This window comes from Crocuta crocuta, unplaced genomic scaffold (genome assembly GCF_008692635.1).
Source record: "Crocuta crocuta isolate KB4526 unplaced genomic scaffold, BGI_CrCroc_1.0 scaffold322, whole genome shotgun sequence".
In the NCBI taxonomy this organism is placed as follows: Eukaryota; Metazoa; Chordata; class Mammalia; order Carnivora; family Hyaenidae; genus Crocuta; species Crocuta crocuta.
The window spans coordinates 4,578,744-4,597,234 of record NW_027532592.1 but is presented as its reverse complement, the minus strand read 5'-3'; the positions used below and the strand labels follow the sequence as shown (position 1 = coordinate 4,597,234).

At 56.4% G+C, this 18,491-nt stretch overlaps 1 protein-coding gene across 1 annotated transcript in view; it reads left to right on the top strand.

Moving 5' to 3' along the window:
- The first annotated feature begins 9,817 nt into the window (after positions 1-9,817).
- CAPN2 (calpain 2) overlaps positions 9,818-18,491 on the top strand; it is a 37,136-nt gene continuing 28,462 nt past the window's right edge. Inside the window, exons 1-2 of the mRNA XM_077779857.1 lie at positions 9,818-10,225; positions 13,926-13,995. Coding sequence (XP_077635983.1) covers positions 9,989-10,225; positions 13,926-13,995 — 307 coding nt within the window. The 5' untranslated portion in view covers positions 9,818-9,988. The remainder of the gene's footprint in view (positions 10,226-13,925; positions 13,996-18,491) is intronic.

Genomic DNA, 18,491 nt, shown 5'->3' with positions numbered 1-18,491 from the left:
ATCTTCCAGCTCTCTGATCAAGAGGGTGCACAGCCCACCCCACCCTAAACACAGAGGCCAGACACAATCCTGAAAAAATTCAATCAGAGCTCCTCAGAGCTCTCAACTGGGAGGCCCTTCACCAGGGGGCCTCAAGCTGCATCTCCCCCACCCCAGGCCAAAGACACAGACCCTGAGCACACCAGTGGGCTCTGCCTCCGGGATGCGGACTGGCCCATGGCGGGTCAGGCACTAGCCGGGATCACGAGGCCAGGATGAAAGACCATGCAGCTGGGGCACCTCCCAGCCAGCGGGGAATCGGACTCACACTGTGGCAGCTGCGGAAGTGGGGATGTCCTATAAAGTGCTGAAGTGAGAGCTCTAATTGTTCCTTATTGTGCTTTTGGATTTATAGTCAAACCCACACCACGGAATTTGCATTGGGAGCACCCCGTCTTGCTCAGGAGCACTCCTGTCTTAGGGAGCACCCCTGTCTTGCTCAGGGAGCAGTCCTGTCTTAGGGAGCACCCCTGTCTTGTGCAGGAAGCACTCCTGTCTTGCCATGACTTGCATTCTAGAGCAGTCTCTAGACTGCTCGGGTGGAAGGAAATCCCTTGCAGACACTCCCCTCCAAGTGTGAGTCAGATAGCAGAGGCGTCCCCAGCCCGGTCAGAGGCACAGGGCAGAGGCTGGGCATAGCCATGCTGTGCATCCAGGCCTGGCCCAGCCCGCGCGCTCCCCTGCGGCTGCCAAAACTTCTGCTCTGGCCTCGGCTCCCCATCCACGGGGCTTACACAAGGAGATGGCCCAGCCCTCGTCCTCCACCTCTGTTAAGAGCTGAAGAATCTCCAAGTCACACGCTGTGTGGCCACATTGCTCAGAAGTGACTCACACCCAGACTCAGCAGGGAGGCCCCTTTTGTAATATTCCCTTCCTTGGCCCCAGGCTGGTCTCCTGTTCTCTCCTGGGAACTGCTGGGCAGAGCCTCTCTCTGGGCCAAGGAAGAGCCTCAGTGCCCAACACTCAGGCAGTGACTGCCTGGGCTGGGCTCTGTCGCTGACCCTATCTGTGCAAGGGACTGATGCAAAGAAACGACTTTCCAGGCTTTAAACCCCATGCAGATTAAATCATAAATCGTATGGAGACTGACTTGGGCACCACTAGCTGTGCCTGGAAACCCACATTAATATTCTAAAAAATAAATCTGCGTGTGTAAGGAGGGAGGGAGGGAGAGAGAGGGGAAGGCAGGGACTAGCTCCCTGAGGAGACGGAGGCCTCAGCCAGCGGAAGTACCCGATTATTCTGTGCGAGTACCAGCTGCGCATACACGGCCCAGCGATGAGAAGCTGGAGGCAGAAGGCGCCAGGCCAGGCAGGCTCTGTGGCGGGAAACGCCTGACCGTGTACACAGGACACGGGCTCAGCCGGGCGGGGACAGGACAGTGAGAAGCCCGCGCCGGATATAGGGTCGGGGACCCCGTGGCTGACTGTGGCCACTGCGGCTCACGCTGTGCGGAGGGTGAGAGCCAAGACTCTCTCCTCCCTGCCAGCCCAGCCCACCACATGGTCTGCGTCCTGATGCAACACTCAGCACCGGCCAGGTGCCCCCGGAGAAGGCGCCGAACCCTTCAGTGCCTCAGTTTCCTCATCTGCAAACGTGGAAAATGTAACAAGACCTATGTCATAGGGTTGTGGCAAGGGTTTAGCTGGGGACGAAAAGAGAAAACGCTAACCCGGAAAGACACCTATGCCCCCAAGTTCACAGCCGCGTTCTTTGCTAGAATCTGGATGTGGAGGCAGCCCCCGTGACTGCCAGCAGGTGGATGGATGACAAGTGGGGGGTGTGTATGTGAGCAAGCCTTCTCGCTCAGCCACAGACCCCAGCAGACAAACCCACAATACACAGACAGCCTCACTTGTGCACCAACTGAAGCCTCAGGAGCTTCCTCCTCACCACGCCTTCCTGAGGCATCGATGAATGTGTGCGATGACCAGAGACGGTGCAGGGTGCCGGGGTCTTACCCACTCATTCCTGAATTAGTGGCCATGATTGATAGATTGATGGGTCATATACATGCAATCGAATATTATTCGGCCACTAAAAAGGATGAGATCTTGCCATTTCCAGCAACATGGATGGACCTTGAAGGCGTTACACCAAGTAAGGGAAGTCAGACAGAGAAAGACATATACTGTCGGATCTCACTCACATGTGGAATCAAAACTCACAGATACAGAGAAGAAAACGGGTCGCCGGTGGGGGGCAGGGCCGTGGGGAGCAAAGTGTGTGAAGGGTCAAGGCAGAGGCTTGCAGTTAGAGAAGGAATGAGTCACGGAATGCAGCACAGAGCATGAGGACTGTAGTGGACACTGTACGGCATATTCGTGAGCAGCTGAGACAGTGAATCTCAAAAGCTCTCATCCTGAGAAAGTATTTTCTGTGCATAAGTGTGGTGATGTTGTTACGCTCACTGATTGTGGCGACTGTGGCAAGAGGTATAAATATCAGATCATTGTGCTAGACGCTGAAGCTGATACAATGTAGCACATCAGTTATACCTCAGCTTCACAACAGGGCAAGAAAAGAGTAAACATGCACAGACACGCTTGGTGGCTTCTCCAGCCGAGGACACAGTGGAGGCCCTGGACCCGCCATGTCTACCCCTGTAGACCGCTAACAGGCCAGCACCACTAGGGAGTCCCCTCCCGGTTGGCTGACAGCCTCTCCAGATGGCATTGTAGACCGGGGTCTTCCTGCCCCGTGGTCTTTCCTTCTCTCTCTCTTCCCAGGCTTTAGACTTGCACTGTGGTCTGAAGGCTCCCCTACCTTCTCTGCTCCCCTCTCCCCTTTATCTTCCACAGGCAGGACCCCAAGTAAATCTCTCTCACTTCTCACTTTGGCATTTTCTTCCTGGAGGCCCCAAATTGACGGACAGAATTTTTTGCTGCAGGACTTGTAAGAGCCTTTTAAAAAAATACTATTTTTGAGATTTTTGAGAGAGAGAGAGACAGAGCGTGAGCAGGGGAGCGGCAGAGAGAGACAGAGACATAGAATCCAAAGCAGGCTCTGGGCTCTGAGCTCCCAATAGGGTGGGGCTCAAACTCACAAACTGTGAGATCATGACCTGAGCCAAAGTTGGATGCTTAACCAACTGAGCCACCCAGGTGCCCCAGGATTTGTCAGAGCCTTTAACATAATACACATTATGTGTATTTAACAATACACATTATGATTATTAAGAGGAAACATACTATGAAATATGTCCCAAATTTACTAAATCCACTCACACCTGTGCACATACCATGGAACATCCATCAACGGCTTGTGGAACTTATGATCTGCTGAATAAAGTTTGGTAAAAACTCAACCAGAAGACTCCCAATTTCTGGCAATGCTGGGATTCCGTCATGGAGGCCTAAAGATGTGAAGGCTCCTGTCATTATAGTGCATCTGGGGCCCGTCATCAAAGGAAAGCCCCTGAGCATCAGCTGCTGTTTATCAACAGCCCAGGCTCAGTTTATAAGTCTCCTCCCATCAGAACCACAGGCCACTCTGCTGATGCGTTGATGTCATCATCCCATTTTACAGAAAGGAAAACGGAGGTGCAGGAAGGGCAAGACCCTTGCCCCAGATCCCCCTGGAGTTCCTGCTGTTGCCACTGACCTGTCACATCGACAGAGGACTGAAGGGGCCCCCACGGGGGAAGGGAAAGCCGGGGTCCTTAGGGTCTGGGCCCCAGGCAAGTGGGATCACAGCTGTGACAGGATTCCGAGGGCTGAGTCCTGGCCTAGAAGGGGGGACCGGGTAGAAGCAACAAGAAAAGAGCGCCTGAGCCCAGGTGGAAAGAGGAGAGACGATATGGAAACGTGTGCAGGATGAGCAGAGGCCTCCATGATTTGGTGACGGGGCTGAGTGGCTGTCAGGTGTCACAGCGGGGCTGGGAGTGGGCTGCCCCCTCACCGGCCTGGGCCCCGGGCCACCCTAGCCTCTTGGCAAAGGGGACAGAACACCCTGAGCTCCGACAAGGGCCCACAGGCGTCCAGGCTTTTGGGGGCTTTCTTTCCGGAGACCTCCGCCCTCAGCACCTCCGTCTCTTCAGCCCCTGGAATTGCGCTGGACCACCCCCCACCCCGGGGGTGTCCGGCAGCCAGCCCAGCGCAGCAGTCGTGAGGAAAGAACAAGCCTCGTGACGGCTTCAGAAGGAAGAAGTGTCTAGAACAAAACCATCTGGTAACAGCGTGGAATTCAGATGCTCTCCTTTCTGCTCTGGGTTCCGAGCACAGGCCAGAACCAGGAGGAGGACCCGCTTTGCCTTGGCCTCTGCCCCGTGAGGAAGCCGCCCCCGCCATCCGCCTGGGCCTCCGAGGCCGGGGAGGCACCGGACGGGATGAGCGGTGCCGGCTCAGAGCCCAGCTTCCCGCTCTGCGGGGCCTCGCTTCCTCTCCTGGGCAATGAGGCGGTAAGGCCTCCCTGGACCTGTTCTGAAGATTAAATGTGCAAACATCCGGGAAGCTGGGGCCTGGAGCCTGGAGGGGCTCAGTGAGAAGGGCGGCTTGGGACCGTCCCGCCCAGGACCCGCAGGCCGGGCCGGCTGCCATCACACATCAGGCGGGGACTTGCTACAGTCCACGTGATTTATTCTCTCTTTTCACTGGGAGGAAATAACGTCGTCCGTCTCTCCATGTCTCTGTCCCTGACACACACATGGTCTCCATCTCCCCGTGCCTCCCTCGCACTCACACTCACACACTCACACACACGAGGTCTCCATCTCTCTGTGCCTCTCTCTCACACTCACACACACACACACACACAAACGGGGCCTCCATCTCTCTGTGCCTCACTCACACTCACACACACACACACACAAACGGGGTCTCCATCTCTCTGTGCCACACACACACACACACACACACACACACACACGGCTGGCCCACAGAGCCGGGGCCCCGCCCGCTTGGGGTGATCCCAGCTGCTCTGACTCACCCACTGTCCAGGACTGGTTGACTCACTGCAGGAAGGTTCTGGAGGGCAAGGCCCTGGGGTGTGTGTTCCTGTTGTGGGGGGGGAAGGGGGTTGGTCAGAGAGAGACGGGCTTTTGCCGGATCCAGTGACACAGGATCATGTACGAGGCTCTGAAAATATAAAGAACACTGTTTATTCACACTGTCGCTTGTCCAGTGGGGGGACGGGGGGTGTCAGTAACTACTGTGTGCATCTGAAATAAATCTGAGTCCCTCAGGACAGCAAAGGTCTTCTGTGCAGAGTCCTGCGTGCAGAGGCCCCGAGGCTGGTGGGCGGCCGGCCGGTGGTCCTGGGTCCTGCGCATGGGCCTGGGGAGGAGCTGAGATAGGTCTTCCCCCATGAGCCCAGAGCCCGAAGAACTTCGGTGAGCCGGGTGGAAATCAGAAGTCAGACAGTAAGCAAGTTAACAGCCTCCTCTGTTCTCCGTAAGCCTATGAGCTGGAAGCGAACACCATGCCCCCTATGTCATCCAAGGCGGGCAGTGGTACTCAGCCGCAGGCAGCGTGCCCAGACTTGCAAAGAATCGATGGAGGAGAGGGACGATACTGGTGAATACAAACCCGAACCCCAAATGTAGGGTCACTCCATAGAAGTGGGTGCCCGGTGACCCCATTCCTAAAGCGTTTGGTGCAAAGGGTTAAGTTCTTTCTTTTTCTTTCTTCTTTCCTTCGTTCGTTCGTTCCTTCCTTCCTTCCTTCCTTTCTTCCTTCCTATCTTCCTCCTTCCTATCTTCCTCTAGCCTTATTTTTTAAGTTATCTCCACACCCAATGTAGGGCGGGAACTCACCACCCTGAGATCAAAAGTCATTAGCTCCAGTGACTGAGCCAGCCGGGCTCCCCAAGGGCTCAGATCTTGAATCTGAATAAGTACTCTCGGTGGCAAAATGCAGTTCCCAAATCCTAGGCTCCCTCCTCCTCTCTGGGAAATTTAGGAAGTGGGAACCAACAGGAAGTCTCCAAAAGATTTTGAGGGCCAGAGAGAGAGTTCCTTCAAAATGCAGCCGCCCCTTGTGACAAGAGCCTTAAGAACAAGGCCAGGGCTGACTTGCAAGCTAAGAAGAAACCAGCATCTGATGACCTTGGAAATGAACCTCCAGGCTGGGTCAGGCCACCTGCCAGCAAGGCCATGGGGCATTTGGCAAGAAGGTTTCAGAGGTCACCTGGCCCCCAGCAGCAGGGCCCCTTTGGAAGGGAGAATTCTTCCTCCCCCTCCAGGGCCTGGGCTGGACTAAGAATCCAATTTACATGGGGGCGCCTGGGTGGCTCAGTCCTTAAAGCATCTGATTTCAGTTCAGGTCACGATCTCTGGTTTGTGAATTCGAGCCTCGCGTTGGGCTCTGTGCTCACAGCTCAGAGACTGGAGCCTGTCTCCCTCTCTCTCTGCCCCTCTCTTGCTCACGTTCTGTCTCTCTTTCTCCCTAAAAAATAAATAAACATTAAAAACAAGAATTCAATTTACACAGAACAGATCAACATGACAAAGGCCCAAAGCTGTACACCCACGTATGGAGGCCCAGTAACGAAACTGAGACCCAAGAGATGACCAAGTCAGGCAGCTTTCACACAACCTAGACGAAGATACAAGAGGCTTGTGAGGAATTGACGGGTTAAGGAAAACAGGTGTTTGTGAGCTTTAACTAGTAAGGAATTCTCCACGGAGTTTGGGCTGAGGCTGTATGGGAGTGAAGAAGTCAGCAGGTTTGTTTCCACAGCTTTCTCGGCACTCAAGGCCCCATCTCTGGTGATAAGGGTATCTTTTCACTTGTTACGGTGCAAAGGGCATTTTTCACGTGGGAGGTTTGTTTCCCCTGGAAGGAGGAGGGTCTGAGGGCCTCTGCCACATGGACACATTCTGGGGCGGCCTGTCCTTGACCCCACAGCCCCACCCTGCTGGTCCTCAACTATCAAAGCCTTAACACTTCCTCTGGGATCGCCATCTGGGTGTGCAGGCCTGGAGTCTGTGGCTTTAACCACATGCTTTTACGTGGTTCTGGTGCTCAGCGAAGTCGGGGACCCTCCACCTTGAGAGCACCCCAGCGCAGACATACCCGCACCACAAGACAGCGATGGGCCAGTGTGCAGGCATTTTTCATGTTAAGACCTGCACCCCGTTAAGCCCATCGCTAGTTCCTGTGGCATCTGTGGAGGACACACAGTGAAGGTGCTCCCTACTCCCCATGACACCTGTAAACATGGAGTCAGCATCAGGAGCCCGCACCCAAGGGGGTTAGAAGATACTTTCCTGAAAGAGTAAAATAATGACTCTCATGCAAATAAAAGGTGAACATATGTCCAAGACTTTATTTAGCTCATTAATGAAGGAGGGAGCCAGTAGGTGGGTTTTGGGTTTGTTTTTTGTTTTTTAATGGTTCAAAGAGGAAACTAAAAGAGAAGCCGGTTAGGAATGCGGCATTGATGGGCTCACAGTGGCTCAGTCGGTTAAGCATCCCACTCTTGATTTTGGTTCAGGTCATGATCTCACGGTTCGTGAGTTCGAGCCCCGTGTTGGGCTCTGTGCTGACAGTGCAGAGCCTGCTTGGGATTCTCTCTCTCCCTCTCTCTCTCTCTCTCTCTCTCTGCCTCTCCCTCGGGGCAAGCAGTCTTTCTCAAAATAAATAAATAAACTTTAAAAAAGGGAATGCAGAAATTGAGATCGGTTAATAGATGCAAAACTAGGCTGTAGAGTCACACTTACACCAGGGAAAGCTCACTTGCATATATAGGGATGTAAGGACACAAGTCTAAACCAGACTGACTCCATAATAGGCCTTAAGTTTCCCCTCTAAACTAGAAGGCCTAAGTTTCAGTTTCCCTGAAACTATCAGGCAGCTACACATTACCCAAGGCCGAAGAAACTGCCCACCACTTCACTCCACCACACTACCTTGGCAACGCCCAATCAAGAAAGGCCAGCCACTATAGATAAATCTCAGCTGCCTAAGGTAAAAGTTAACCCATAAGTCACCGAACAAGACTCTAGGCTCGCTCTATGGTTGGTTGAATTTAAGGGTACCCTGAATGTTGTAATTGGATCCCGCCAAAAGTAACAAATACTCTAGACAACGTGTATGGTTAAACCCGCTGTCAATGATATTGTATAATTATGATTGGATCACTGTTTCCACGCCACAACTTCTGTAACTCCCCCATCACAAACCCCATAAAAACCCTACTCTGCCTTTGTTCGGGGCTCTCAGCATGGATCCACGGCGCTGGTGAAGTCTGTGAGCCCGAACTCGAGCTCGTAATAAAGCCCTTTGCCTTTGCATGCGTGACTCAGTCTCCCTGGTGGTCTCTGGTCGGTGAGGATACTGCGATCTGGGTATAACAGGGACAAGAGTTGTTTCCATTACCATCAATTTTCTAGAACTTTCAGAGTTGTGAAATAGCTCGAATATTACGAAAGGCACAGATACGTGCTCATCAGACACTTTGCAAGGCTGATTTAGGCTTTGCTGAACATTACAGAGAACACCTAGGAATTTTTTTTTAATTCCAAAGACTTGTGTTTCCTGTTTCATTGTTTTGCAGACAGATTCTAAATGCTCAAATCTCAAACTATGCTTCAATGTCAACTATTTATTTTTCCTGTTCTTCAGACACACCTCTAATTATGCTAAAAGATCATTTTTTAAAAACAGGTAAAATCAGGAGGTGGCTGGGGGGCTCAGTCAGTTGAGCATCTGACTCTGATTTCGGCTCAGGTCATGACCTCTTGGTTTGTGGATTCGAGCCTGGCCTCAGGCTCTGTGCTGACAGCACGGAGCCTGCCTGGGATTCTCTCTCCTTCTCTCTGCCCTTCCTCTGCTCACACACTCTCTCTCTCAAAATAAATAAACTTAAAAAAAATAATAAAATAAAAACAAATAAATAAAAAATCTTCTGGACAAGGCCAAATGTCCTGTGGGATAGAGTGGAGAGGGTAAATGAGAGCAAATTCACCCCATTTCCCACTGAAGCACAAACGCCTGCCTATCAGTGTGCAGGAGATGGAGGACACGCTGCCTGGGTCACCCACTCCTCCCGGGAGCTGACAATCCCAGCTCTGTCCGGGGACGGTCACCCTGCCTGTCCACGCTCTGTCCGGGGACCTGTCACCCTGTGCTCTTCTCCAAACACTCTGCCAGTATTGACAAGCCTTCCACTCAGCGTGTTTCAATAAACAACCATTACCTGTTTTTTGGCAATCTGTACCCCCAACTCCCAACGCGGGGCTTGAAGATCAAAAGCCCCACGCTCCACCGACAGCCTTTTAGTGTAAGTATGTCCCTGCAATATCTGGGACACACTTATACTAAAAAAATTCTGGTGTTAACCTGAAATTCGAATTCACCTGCGAAGATGTCTCTGTATTCGTCAGCCCGGCAGCCCTGGCCGTGATGGGTGGCACGGTGATCATCACCGGCCTGGAGGCCTTGGAACCTGGTGCTGCCAGTGGCCGGGTGTGCGTCAGCGGTAGTGTGTGGGCCGGGTGCTCATCCCTGTTAAGACCAGGGCATCGCTGCACGGCTCCCACGAGGTGACTTCTGCAGAGCAACTGGGACAGTGTCTGGCACAAAGTCGGAGGCCAACCGATGGTAGTGAATCTAGTCCCCCGACCCCCTTCCTTCATGGCTGCAGGTGGCGAGCCTGCAAGCGGAGGCCACAGCCCTGCAGCTCCGTGCCAGGAGGCCCCACCCCCCCACCGGGAGGCCCCACCCCGCGGCGCGGAGGCCACACCCCTCCCGGAGGCCACACCCCTCCCGGAGGCCACACCCCGCGGCGCCGAGGCCACACCCCGCCGGGAGGGGGCGCCTCCCGCTGCGGGAAATCACTGCCTCAGAGCAGCGGACCGCAGTCCAGCCGCAGCGCCCCGGGTCTGGCCGCGCCCCTGCATACACAGGCCCGCCCTCGCTCGCCGCGCCCCTGCAGACACCGGCTGTCTCTCGCCGCGCCCTTGCAGACACCGGCCCTCGCTCGCTGCGCCCCTGCCCAGACACCCACCATGGCCGGCATCGCGGCCAAGCTGGCGAAGGACCGAGAGGCGGCGGAGGGGCTGGGCTCGCACGAAAAGGCCATCAAGTACCTCAACCAGGACTACGAGGCGCTGCGGGACGAGTGCCTGGAGGCCGGGACGCTCTTCCAGGACCCCTCCTTCCCGGCCATTCCTTCTTCCCTGGGCTTCAAGGAGCTGGGACCCTACTCCAGCAAGACGCAGGGCATCGAGTGGAAGCGGCCCACGGTAGGTAGGGGGCGCGGCGGGGTGCNCGCGCGTCCCCAGCGCGGCCTGGTCCCTCCCTGCCCCGGCGCTGCCCCGGCCGGTCAGGCGCGCCCTGCCCCCCAGCGCCGTTAGCAGGCCCAACCGGGGAGCCGCCTTCGGACTCCACGGAAAGTCCGGGTGACGTCAGGGGATCCGGGGTAAACTTTTTGGAGCCCTGTGGCGGGGGGGGCNGGGAGGCAGTGCATGGCCAGGAAAAGTGGGCTCTAACTCTGCTTCCGTCTGCTGCAGGGCGGGGAGGGGAGGGAGGGAGTCCGCAGCCCGGGCCTTTTGTGAGTAAGGACTGTCTCATGCGTTGGTGGATAGATGTGTCCAATCAGAGTTCCCTGTTTATTTTTCCAAATGGGAGCTGGCGAGACCTGAGCCAAATATTTACCCTGATGATTAAGGAAAGGCTGGGAAGATGCAGCGAGGGGCCACATCTTCCTCCTCCTGTGCAGGAACACCTGCCAGGCCTTAGGACAGCTTGCCCTTTGACCTGGTCGCCCAGGCTGGACTTGGACCCCCTGCGGGCTGCACCTCCCCACCAGACCTAAACAAGGCTTCCCGGGAATCCAGCCTCCAGATTCTCGGCGGGAGAGTAAGGTTGCTGCTCCGCGTCCCCTTCTCTGGTCCTCCCAGGTCACCTCCTGTTTCCCCATACCCTGAACTCGCCTGCAGGGTGACCCTGCCTGAGCCATTTAACCTCCCTGCCTCCATTTATTCTTCTAAAAGGAAACATGTTGCCTAAATGTTTTCCTCTTTAGTTATCATTCTTTACCTTTTATTATGCATCCCTGAGTCCTGCTGACTTTCTGCAGGTGTTTTCACAGTTTATAGACACAATTGCATATTATGGTCCTTCCTACTGAACTGGGGGACCAGGGGGCCATTATGTGTGTCATTCACCCATACACCCCAGAGCCCAGCAGGGCTCATGCTCTGTCACAACATCCATTCATCCATCCAGCAAAAATTAGTGAGCACATATTAGATGCTGGGCTCTGTCTGAAGTGCCTGGGATACATCTGTGGACAGATAGACAGCGATTCTTCGCGGAGTGAGTGAGTGAGTGAATGCAGGAGTGTAATGAGCCTCATAGGAAATGGTAGTTGTAAAAGTGGTCCCGCAGCAAGTGCATTCACCTGATGTTAGCAGAGCGCTTCACTCACAGTGTAAAACTGAACTCACACATCCGTCACTTAAGTCTTGCATTCATTCAGAAAGCAGTAACGGAATACCTACTGTGTGCCAGGCACAGTGCATAGAGTTTCTGCCTCTTTCGACTTCAAGGGCTAGTGAGGGGAGGCACCCCCCCCCCCGACAGCTGGAAATGCCTGTAGGGCTTCTAGATGGGAAGGAGGTCTGGAGTCCCTGCAAGACCCCTGCTTAGGGGAGGCTGTTACGGTCCCATTCAGCGGCTGAAGAAATGGAGGCCTGCAGAAGTTAACATGTGCTCTCACGGGGGCCCGGGGTAGAGCCAGGACTCTGTCCAGTCTGTGGGTGTCCGGAGCCCTCGGCTCGCAGCTGCCGCCTGCCTCCATCCGCCCTGCCTTGCCCAGCACCACAGGGGAGACAGAACGTCCCCCAGATTTGGACACTAGCAAGTCATTGGTGACTTGAACAGAGCAAGTGGGGTGCCTGCTGCTGTGGCCCCAAGGGGGGGACCATCCCAGCCGCACTCAGAAGGGTGTCTGTGGAAGGGATGGGTTAATGGTGTGCAGGGCCCGACCGCGGGGTTTGAGAGGCTGTGGCAGGTGTGTCATGGGTTGAGTCACGGAGAGAAAGGGGTAGGAGACAGGCAGAGAGGAAGAGGTGGGGAAACAGGGCCCCCAGGCAGGGAGAGCGGGGAATGGGCAGAGCAGGGGGAGGGCGAGGCCGTACTCCTCCCCAGGAGGGCTTTCCTGGCAGAAGCACAGCTGGGGAAGGGGCTGGAGTCACCAGGCAGGAAACCGGAGCCCGTGTGAGTCCCATTGTTCCCTGAGCACAAGCCTCCTGGGAGGTTCAGGACTCGCTTATACCGCCTCAAACCTGCGTCTCCTGCCTCTGGGTTGGGGGAGTGCCAGCAACTCGTCCTCCAGTGACAATAATAATAGCGGGTGACGTCTGTGGAGCGCTTGCCAAGGACACTTACAGAGTCATCTCAGCACAGCCTATGGTAGGCACACTTGTCACACTGTCCCCATTTTACAGATGAGGAAACTAAGGCCGAAAGAGGAGAAGGAACTTGCCAGCGTCCTGGAACCTGTCCAAGTGGCGGGGCTTGGGTGCAGACCCCAGTGGTGTGAATCCAGAGCCCAAGCTCTCGATGGCCTCCCTGGGACTGCCACATCCGAGTTGAATCCAGTGCCCCCATGCTGGGCACAAGGTTCACTTTTCTAAGCACCCCCAGGGCCACTCTGAGCTTTGCCTTCTCTGGAGAGGCTGTCCCTGAAACCCTGTGAAAAATCCTTCCAGGGTAAGTGCACAGGGAGGAACAGGAACAGCAGTGTGGGTCCCGGCTCCTTGGCGCCCAGCCCCGCGTGCCGGTTGATCGGCTGGGGGGGTGCTCACCTCGGCACAAGCACGTTCTCATTGTCCATCCCTGAAACAGACCGCCCTGGACACCAGAGGAATGTGCTTTGCTGCAGATTTCGGCTGCGGGGCTGGAGGCCAGGGGCTGGATCCGGGACCCACCCAGCAAAGGCTTCTGCTTGACCCGGAGGGGCGCCCCGGGGGCTGTGGGGTGGAGCCCCTGCAAACCAGGTTTGCCCGAGCTGCCAAGCACCCAGATTAAGTCCTGGCTTCCTCTGTGGCTTTGGGGTGGGGTGAGCGCTTCAGAATCAGGAAACACAGAGAGAGGGCGGCAGAAGGGGCCAGGCTTGTTCCACAGCAGCTCCCAGCAGGGTCCTTGTGGGACAGTCCTGAGGTTTTAACCTTTGAGACTTGTTGCTTATCAGTTAGAGGGAGCACAGGAGCAGAATGAGTTAGCTGTGTGCCCGTGAGTTCAAATCTCAGCAACCTCTGTAACCTAGAGCATGAACCTTCTGACATGTTCTCTACGGCTTTATCTCCTTAGCCTGTGTCCTTACCCACAAAATGGGGACATGGCCTTCTGTGTTCCCGGAGGGGTTCCATGAGATAAAGCACCACGCACAGCCTGCTCTACGGCAGCTCACGAGACGTGGATGCTGCGTGTCCTGGCCCTGTGGTTGCATTCAGAAGGCTAGAAAGTTCCCAGCAGCACCACCAGACAGGGCACAACTAAACACTGAACTGCAGAGTACAAGTGCGCTGGGGCTCAGATCCCAGAGATGAGCGAGGGCTGGGCTGTGAAGGAGGGCTTCCTGGAGGAAGTGGCGATGAGTCATGAAACGTGATACAAGGTGAAACAGGAGCGAGTAGGGCGGGAAAGGTGCAAGGAGAGAGGAGGGGGCTGGCATGGCTGGCGGGGCAGCTCTGGAGGGTGAAGGGACCCCACTCCTGGCAGAGAGGTGGCACGTGGCCCCGGGAGTGGTGACATGATGCAGGCTGTCAGCAGCATGGGGCGCTGGGGTTCCCTGGAGCAGGGGTATGAGAAGGACCCAGGGCAATGTGTCTATAATCGCAGAACTTCTCTGGGGTTTGGCGGGGGAGCCGCCTGGTGTCCTGACTGCAAAAGCCTGTGCCCGGTGGCCTGATGGCACCTTGTGGGTCTTGTTCTCAGGAGGTCTGCGATGACCCCCAGTTTATCGTTGGAGGAGCCACCCGCACGGACATCTGCCAAGGAGCCCTGGGTAAGTGATGCATCTGACACGGCTGTGGGGTCCTGTCCACAAGGCTGTGCCTTCCCTCCCTTCCCAGGCAGCCCAGTGATTTCCATTTCCAGAAGCTTCCTGGAATGTCTGTCCCCCCCACCCACCCACTCAGGGGCCTATACTGAGGCTCACAGGTGCTCGAGGGCCCCCGATGCCTCCCTTGCCCCTGCTTTGGCCTCCGAGCCTCCTGGGGGCAGCATCACTGGTGGCCGGTGGCGCAGTCGGGCTGCGGGCTGAGGGCCAGGGGGAGGACTCTGGTCTCTGGGGCTCGGGGACCCAGACGGTGACTCAGTGCGAGGGAAGAGGACAGCCGGGCACTGACTGCTGGGAGGAAGTTAAGGCCCCTGGGAGTTCTCAGCCCACCGTGGAGTCACAACAGCGGGAGGCGGGGGAGGCGGCTCTGTCATTGCCACGGCAGGTGCAATGCGCATTTACAGCAGGCAAGTGGGCGGCCAGGGTCCAAGCACAGCCCTCACCACGGCCTGTGGTCTCCTGTGTCAGTGGGAAAACCCCCGAGTCCGTGAAGGAGCCCTGATGGTGTGGCCTGAAACGTTGTTTAAGATGCTCATGGAATCGCTTGTAATAAATATGGGCCTGTGGTCACCGTGGTCCCTGGAGCAGATTACTTGCTCCCATAAACCCGTGTCCTGCCATCGGCTTCACCTGCGGCCCACACGGGTCCATTGGGAACAAAACCGATCGACCTGACCTGCGCGTCCTTCCCGGCCCGCTCAGCACAGGCCCTGGTGCCCAGAGCAAGAACAGCCGTGTGTCCTGAGTAAACAATACCGTGTGTGCCAGACACGGAGGTGTGACAGTGAAGTCCCCAGGCCCTGTGACTATCCTCCGTGTAAGGTGACACTAAGGCCCGGGGAGGGAGGGCAGAGCTGGGGGTCCACACAGTGCAGACAGTCTGACCCCAGGGCCGTCATGTTAGGCCCTGGGCTATACTTGTGCAAGGGGGCCTGGAAAGTTCCAGGCCCTGACTGGGGTCAGGGCTGCTGTGTGAATCATTAGGAAATGCCTCTTCCAGCTGGTCGGAGCCCAGCCTCTGCGTGCTGCAGATGCCTGAGATGCCAGAGCATTCTTGCCTGTGGGGACCCCGCCCCCCCAACCCAGAGGATAGAAGCCTAGGGTCCTTGAGCCATTAATGGGACTTAACAGGCCAGGAAGTTGGCAGATGCCTTGGCCAACCCTGGGGTTGGGGGTATCCGGAGACAGACATGGCAGCTGTCACACCCAGCCTGTCACACCAGCCTGCACCCCACACCGGCCCACTCCCCACACCAGCCCACACCCCACACTGACCTGCACCCCACACCAGCCCAGACCCCACACCAGCCTGCACCCTGCACCAGCCCATACTCTGCACCAGCCCAGACCTGACACTGGCCTGCGTTCCACACTGGCTTGCACCCCCACACTGTCCCGCATCCCACACATGCCTGCACACGCACTTCACAAGAGAGCTCTCTTGTGCTCTCTCTCAAAAAGTGTTAGGACATCTTAAGAGGCAAATTGCTACTACCAAATGCAGGACTTAAGCCTTGCTCAAACACCACCAGGGTTGTGGGGAGGAGACGTGCAGCTTACACTCTGGGGTGAGGCTCCAGAGTCTGCAGTGGATCAAACAGAAACAAGATTGAGTACGATAAGGCCTCTTAAAATTCCCCACTAACCGGTGTTGATGCCTAAGGCGTCTCACACCAGGTCAGTCGTGTAGCCTTCTCAGCCCCTCCTCGGGAGGCTCCGGGTTCAATGGCCACCTGTGAGGTGCGGTTGACAGGACGCTTACCCGGACTCCGGGCACAGGGTGGCAACTGTCACCAAACGCCAGCAGGCTCAGGAGCCTTCAGAGCAGGGCACCATGGCAGCACACCTGGTCACACGAACAGAGGTGGCAGCTTTGCTTTGACTGTAAACAGGTCATCACTAGGAACCTCCGTCTCTTCTAAAAATGGGCGGATAAGAGGGCAAATGGCATGGCCTCAGAGATCTCCTGCCACGATGGCCTGCATGCAACTCCCCCAGAACTCGACTACTAATTAGTACTGGAAATAAGTTTTAGATGATTTAAAACTTTAGTAATGTTTGTTTATTTTTGAGAGACAGAGCCTGAGTGGGGGAGGGGCAGAGAGAGAGGGGGACACAGGATCTGAAGCAGCTCCAGGCTCTGAGCTGTCAGCACAGAGCCCGTCGCAGGGCTCGAACCCAAGAACTGTGAGATCATGACCTGAGCTGAAGTCGGACGCTTAACCGACTGAGCCCCGCCGGCGCCCCTAGATGATTTAAATGGTAGTTTTCAAAAGTCATTTGTATAACAGATGCCTTTTAAAAAATGTAATAGACCTTATTTTTTAGTGAAGTTTTAGATTCACAGAAGAGTTGAAAAGACGGTAGAGAATTCTGTTCACTTCCCCCCCATCTCACGGTTCCTGCACTTGTTACATTAATATACGCCATCGTTAAGTCTCTACACTTTCTTTAGATTCACGTCCTGACTCTGCTCCAGGACCCCAGTCAGTGACCATGTCAGATTTAGTGTCATGTCTGCTTGACTCCTCTGGGTGGCAGGTTCAGATTCTCCTTGCTTTGTACAGACTTTGTAGGATGTCCCTTTATTGAATTTGCAGGTGCCTTTTTAAAAACTAATGCATGTAGTTTAAAAAAAAAAATGACGGGGGCGCCTGGTGGCTCCAGCAGTTAAGCACCCAGTTCTTCATTTTGGCTCCAGTCGTGATCTCAGGGTTCACGGGTTCGAGTCCCGTGTTGGGCTCCATGCTGTCGGTGCAGAGCCTGCTTGGGATTTTCTCTCTCTCCCTCCCTCTCTCCCTGTCTCTCTGCCTCTCCCCCACTCTCGAGCTCTCTTGTGCTCTCTCTCAAAAAAAGGACTAAAAATTAAGTGTCAGCTGTTTCGATGGAGAAAGTAAATACCTTCCCTTCTCTGTCTCAGCAATGCTGGCTTCTCGGCCAGCCCCATCCTCACCGCCCGGCGGGGCCTCTCCGGCTCCTGCGGCAGATGGAGGGGATCATGAGTCATTTCCTCCAGGCCTCCCCGCCAGTTGTAGGCGCTCTGTCAGGGCTTCGCTCCCAGAGCCCCTCCTGCCACCGCTAAGCCGGGAAGTCTGGAGCGCAGGGCCTGCTGTTTGCCCTGGCGGAGGTGGGGGGGAGAGGGGTATCCCTGTCCTGCCTGGCTGCCCCAGCCTGTGACCACACAGCAGGGTTCCTGACCTCCATACCCGGGAGTCCTCCCCCAAAGGAACCGCCCCCTGGTTGCACACACTTGCAGCGGAAGCCCCCCAGTGCCCGAGAGTTTACAGCCCCCCCCCTTCTCCCCGCCGGCCTCGGGTCGCAGTGTGTGTGCCCTGTGCGGTGCTCCCTCGGATCGGATTTTCCTGAGGCCCCACCACTCCTGACAGTGAGAATATGCAGACCCCAATCCCTCCCGCGCCCATCACGGGGCTCAGCGCGTGTCTGTGGCAGTAACGTCCCTGCTCCAGGGTACAGGGAGCCCTGCTCCATCACCCTCCAGTGTGCGGGCAGTGGCAGTGCAGGCAAGGGGGCCCCCGGAGGAGGCCCACGCCGCATCCGGCGCCTGGCCCGGGGTGTGCGGCAACGCTGCAGGACGTGGTCCGCGTCTGCACCCTCCCCCACCACGCCCCCATCTCCCACCACGGCCCCCCACCCCCGCTATGGCGGCCCGAGCCACGTGGGAGCCCTTGAAGAGGACAATTGCCAGCGAGGAACTGAGTTTTTGATTTTTTCAAGTGTAGACGTTTAGAGCCTCATGCGTGTCACAGCTACAGCGTGGGGGGCACAGCAGACCATTGAGTGTTGGGGTCCCGCCTTCTGACCCTTACCCTTGGACGGGACGGTCCCCACAGGCCTGCGCATCCCCACCTGAGCCCAGTAACAGGTGTAACCAGCGTGTCGGGAGTGAGCAAGCGCACGTCCGCACGTAGTCAGGCAGAGCGAGGACTCGGCTCCGCCCCCCGGCTCTTGCCTTGGGCGAGTCCCACCTCCATCTTCAGGCCTCTGTGGCCTCCAACCTTGTAAGGGGGTGGTAACGGCAACCCCCGCGGGGCCGAGGTGACACCAGCGAAGCCGGCCTGCACGTGGCACAGGCCTTAGTGGCTGCAGGTTGGAAGTTGTCTTCTGGGACCAGCAGCTCAGGTGACGCTGGGCGGTGCGTGTGCCTGCGTGACTCGGTTTCTCCATGCGGCTGAGGGCCCGCAGGGGTTCCGGAGGGGAGGTGCCCCCTCCTGTGGGCTGTGGGGGCAGCAGGGACAGGGGAGGAAGGGCGTGGGTCCCCGAGCTGGGACCGCAGAGGAAACCGGCACCCAGTGGCTTCCTCCTCTTGGTCTGGGCGGCAGGGCTCCCTTCCGAGCATCCCTGGTCCAGGCAAGTTCAGAGTGACAGAGTGAGGCTGGGAACTTCAGGGCTGTGTCCTCAGCCCCCCTCCCCCCTCCCCCCCC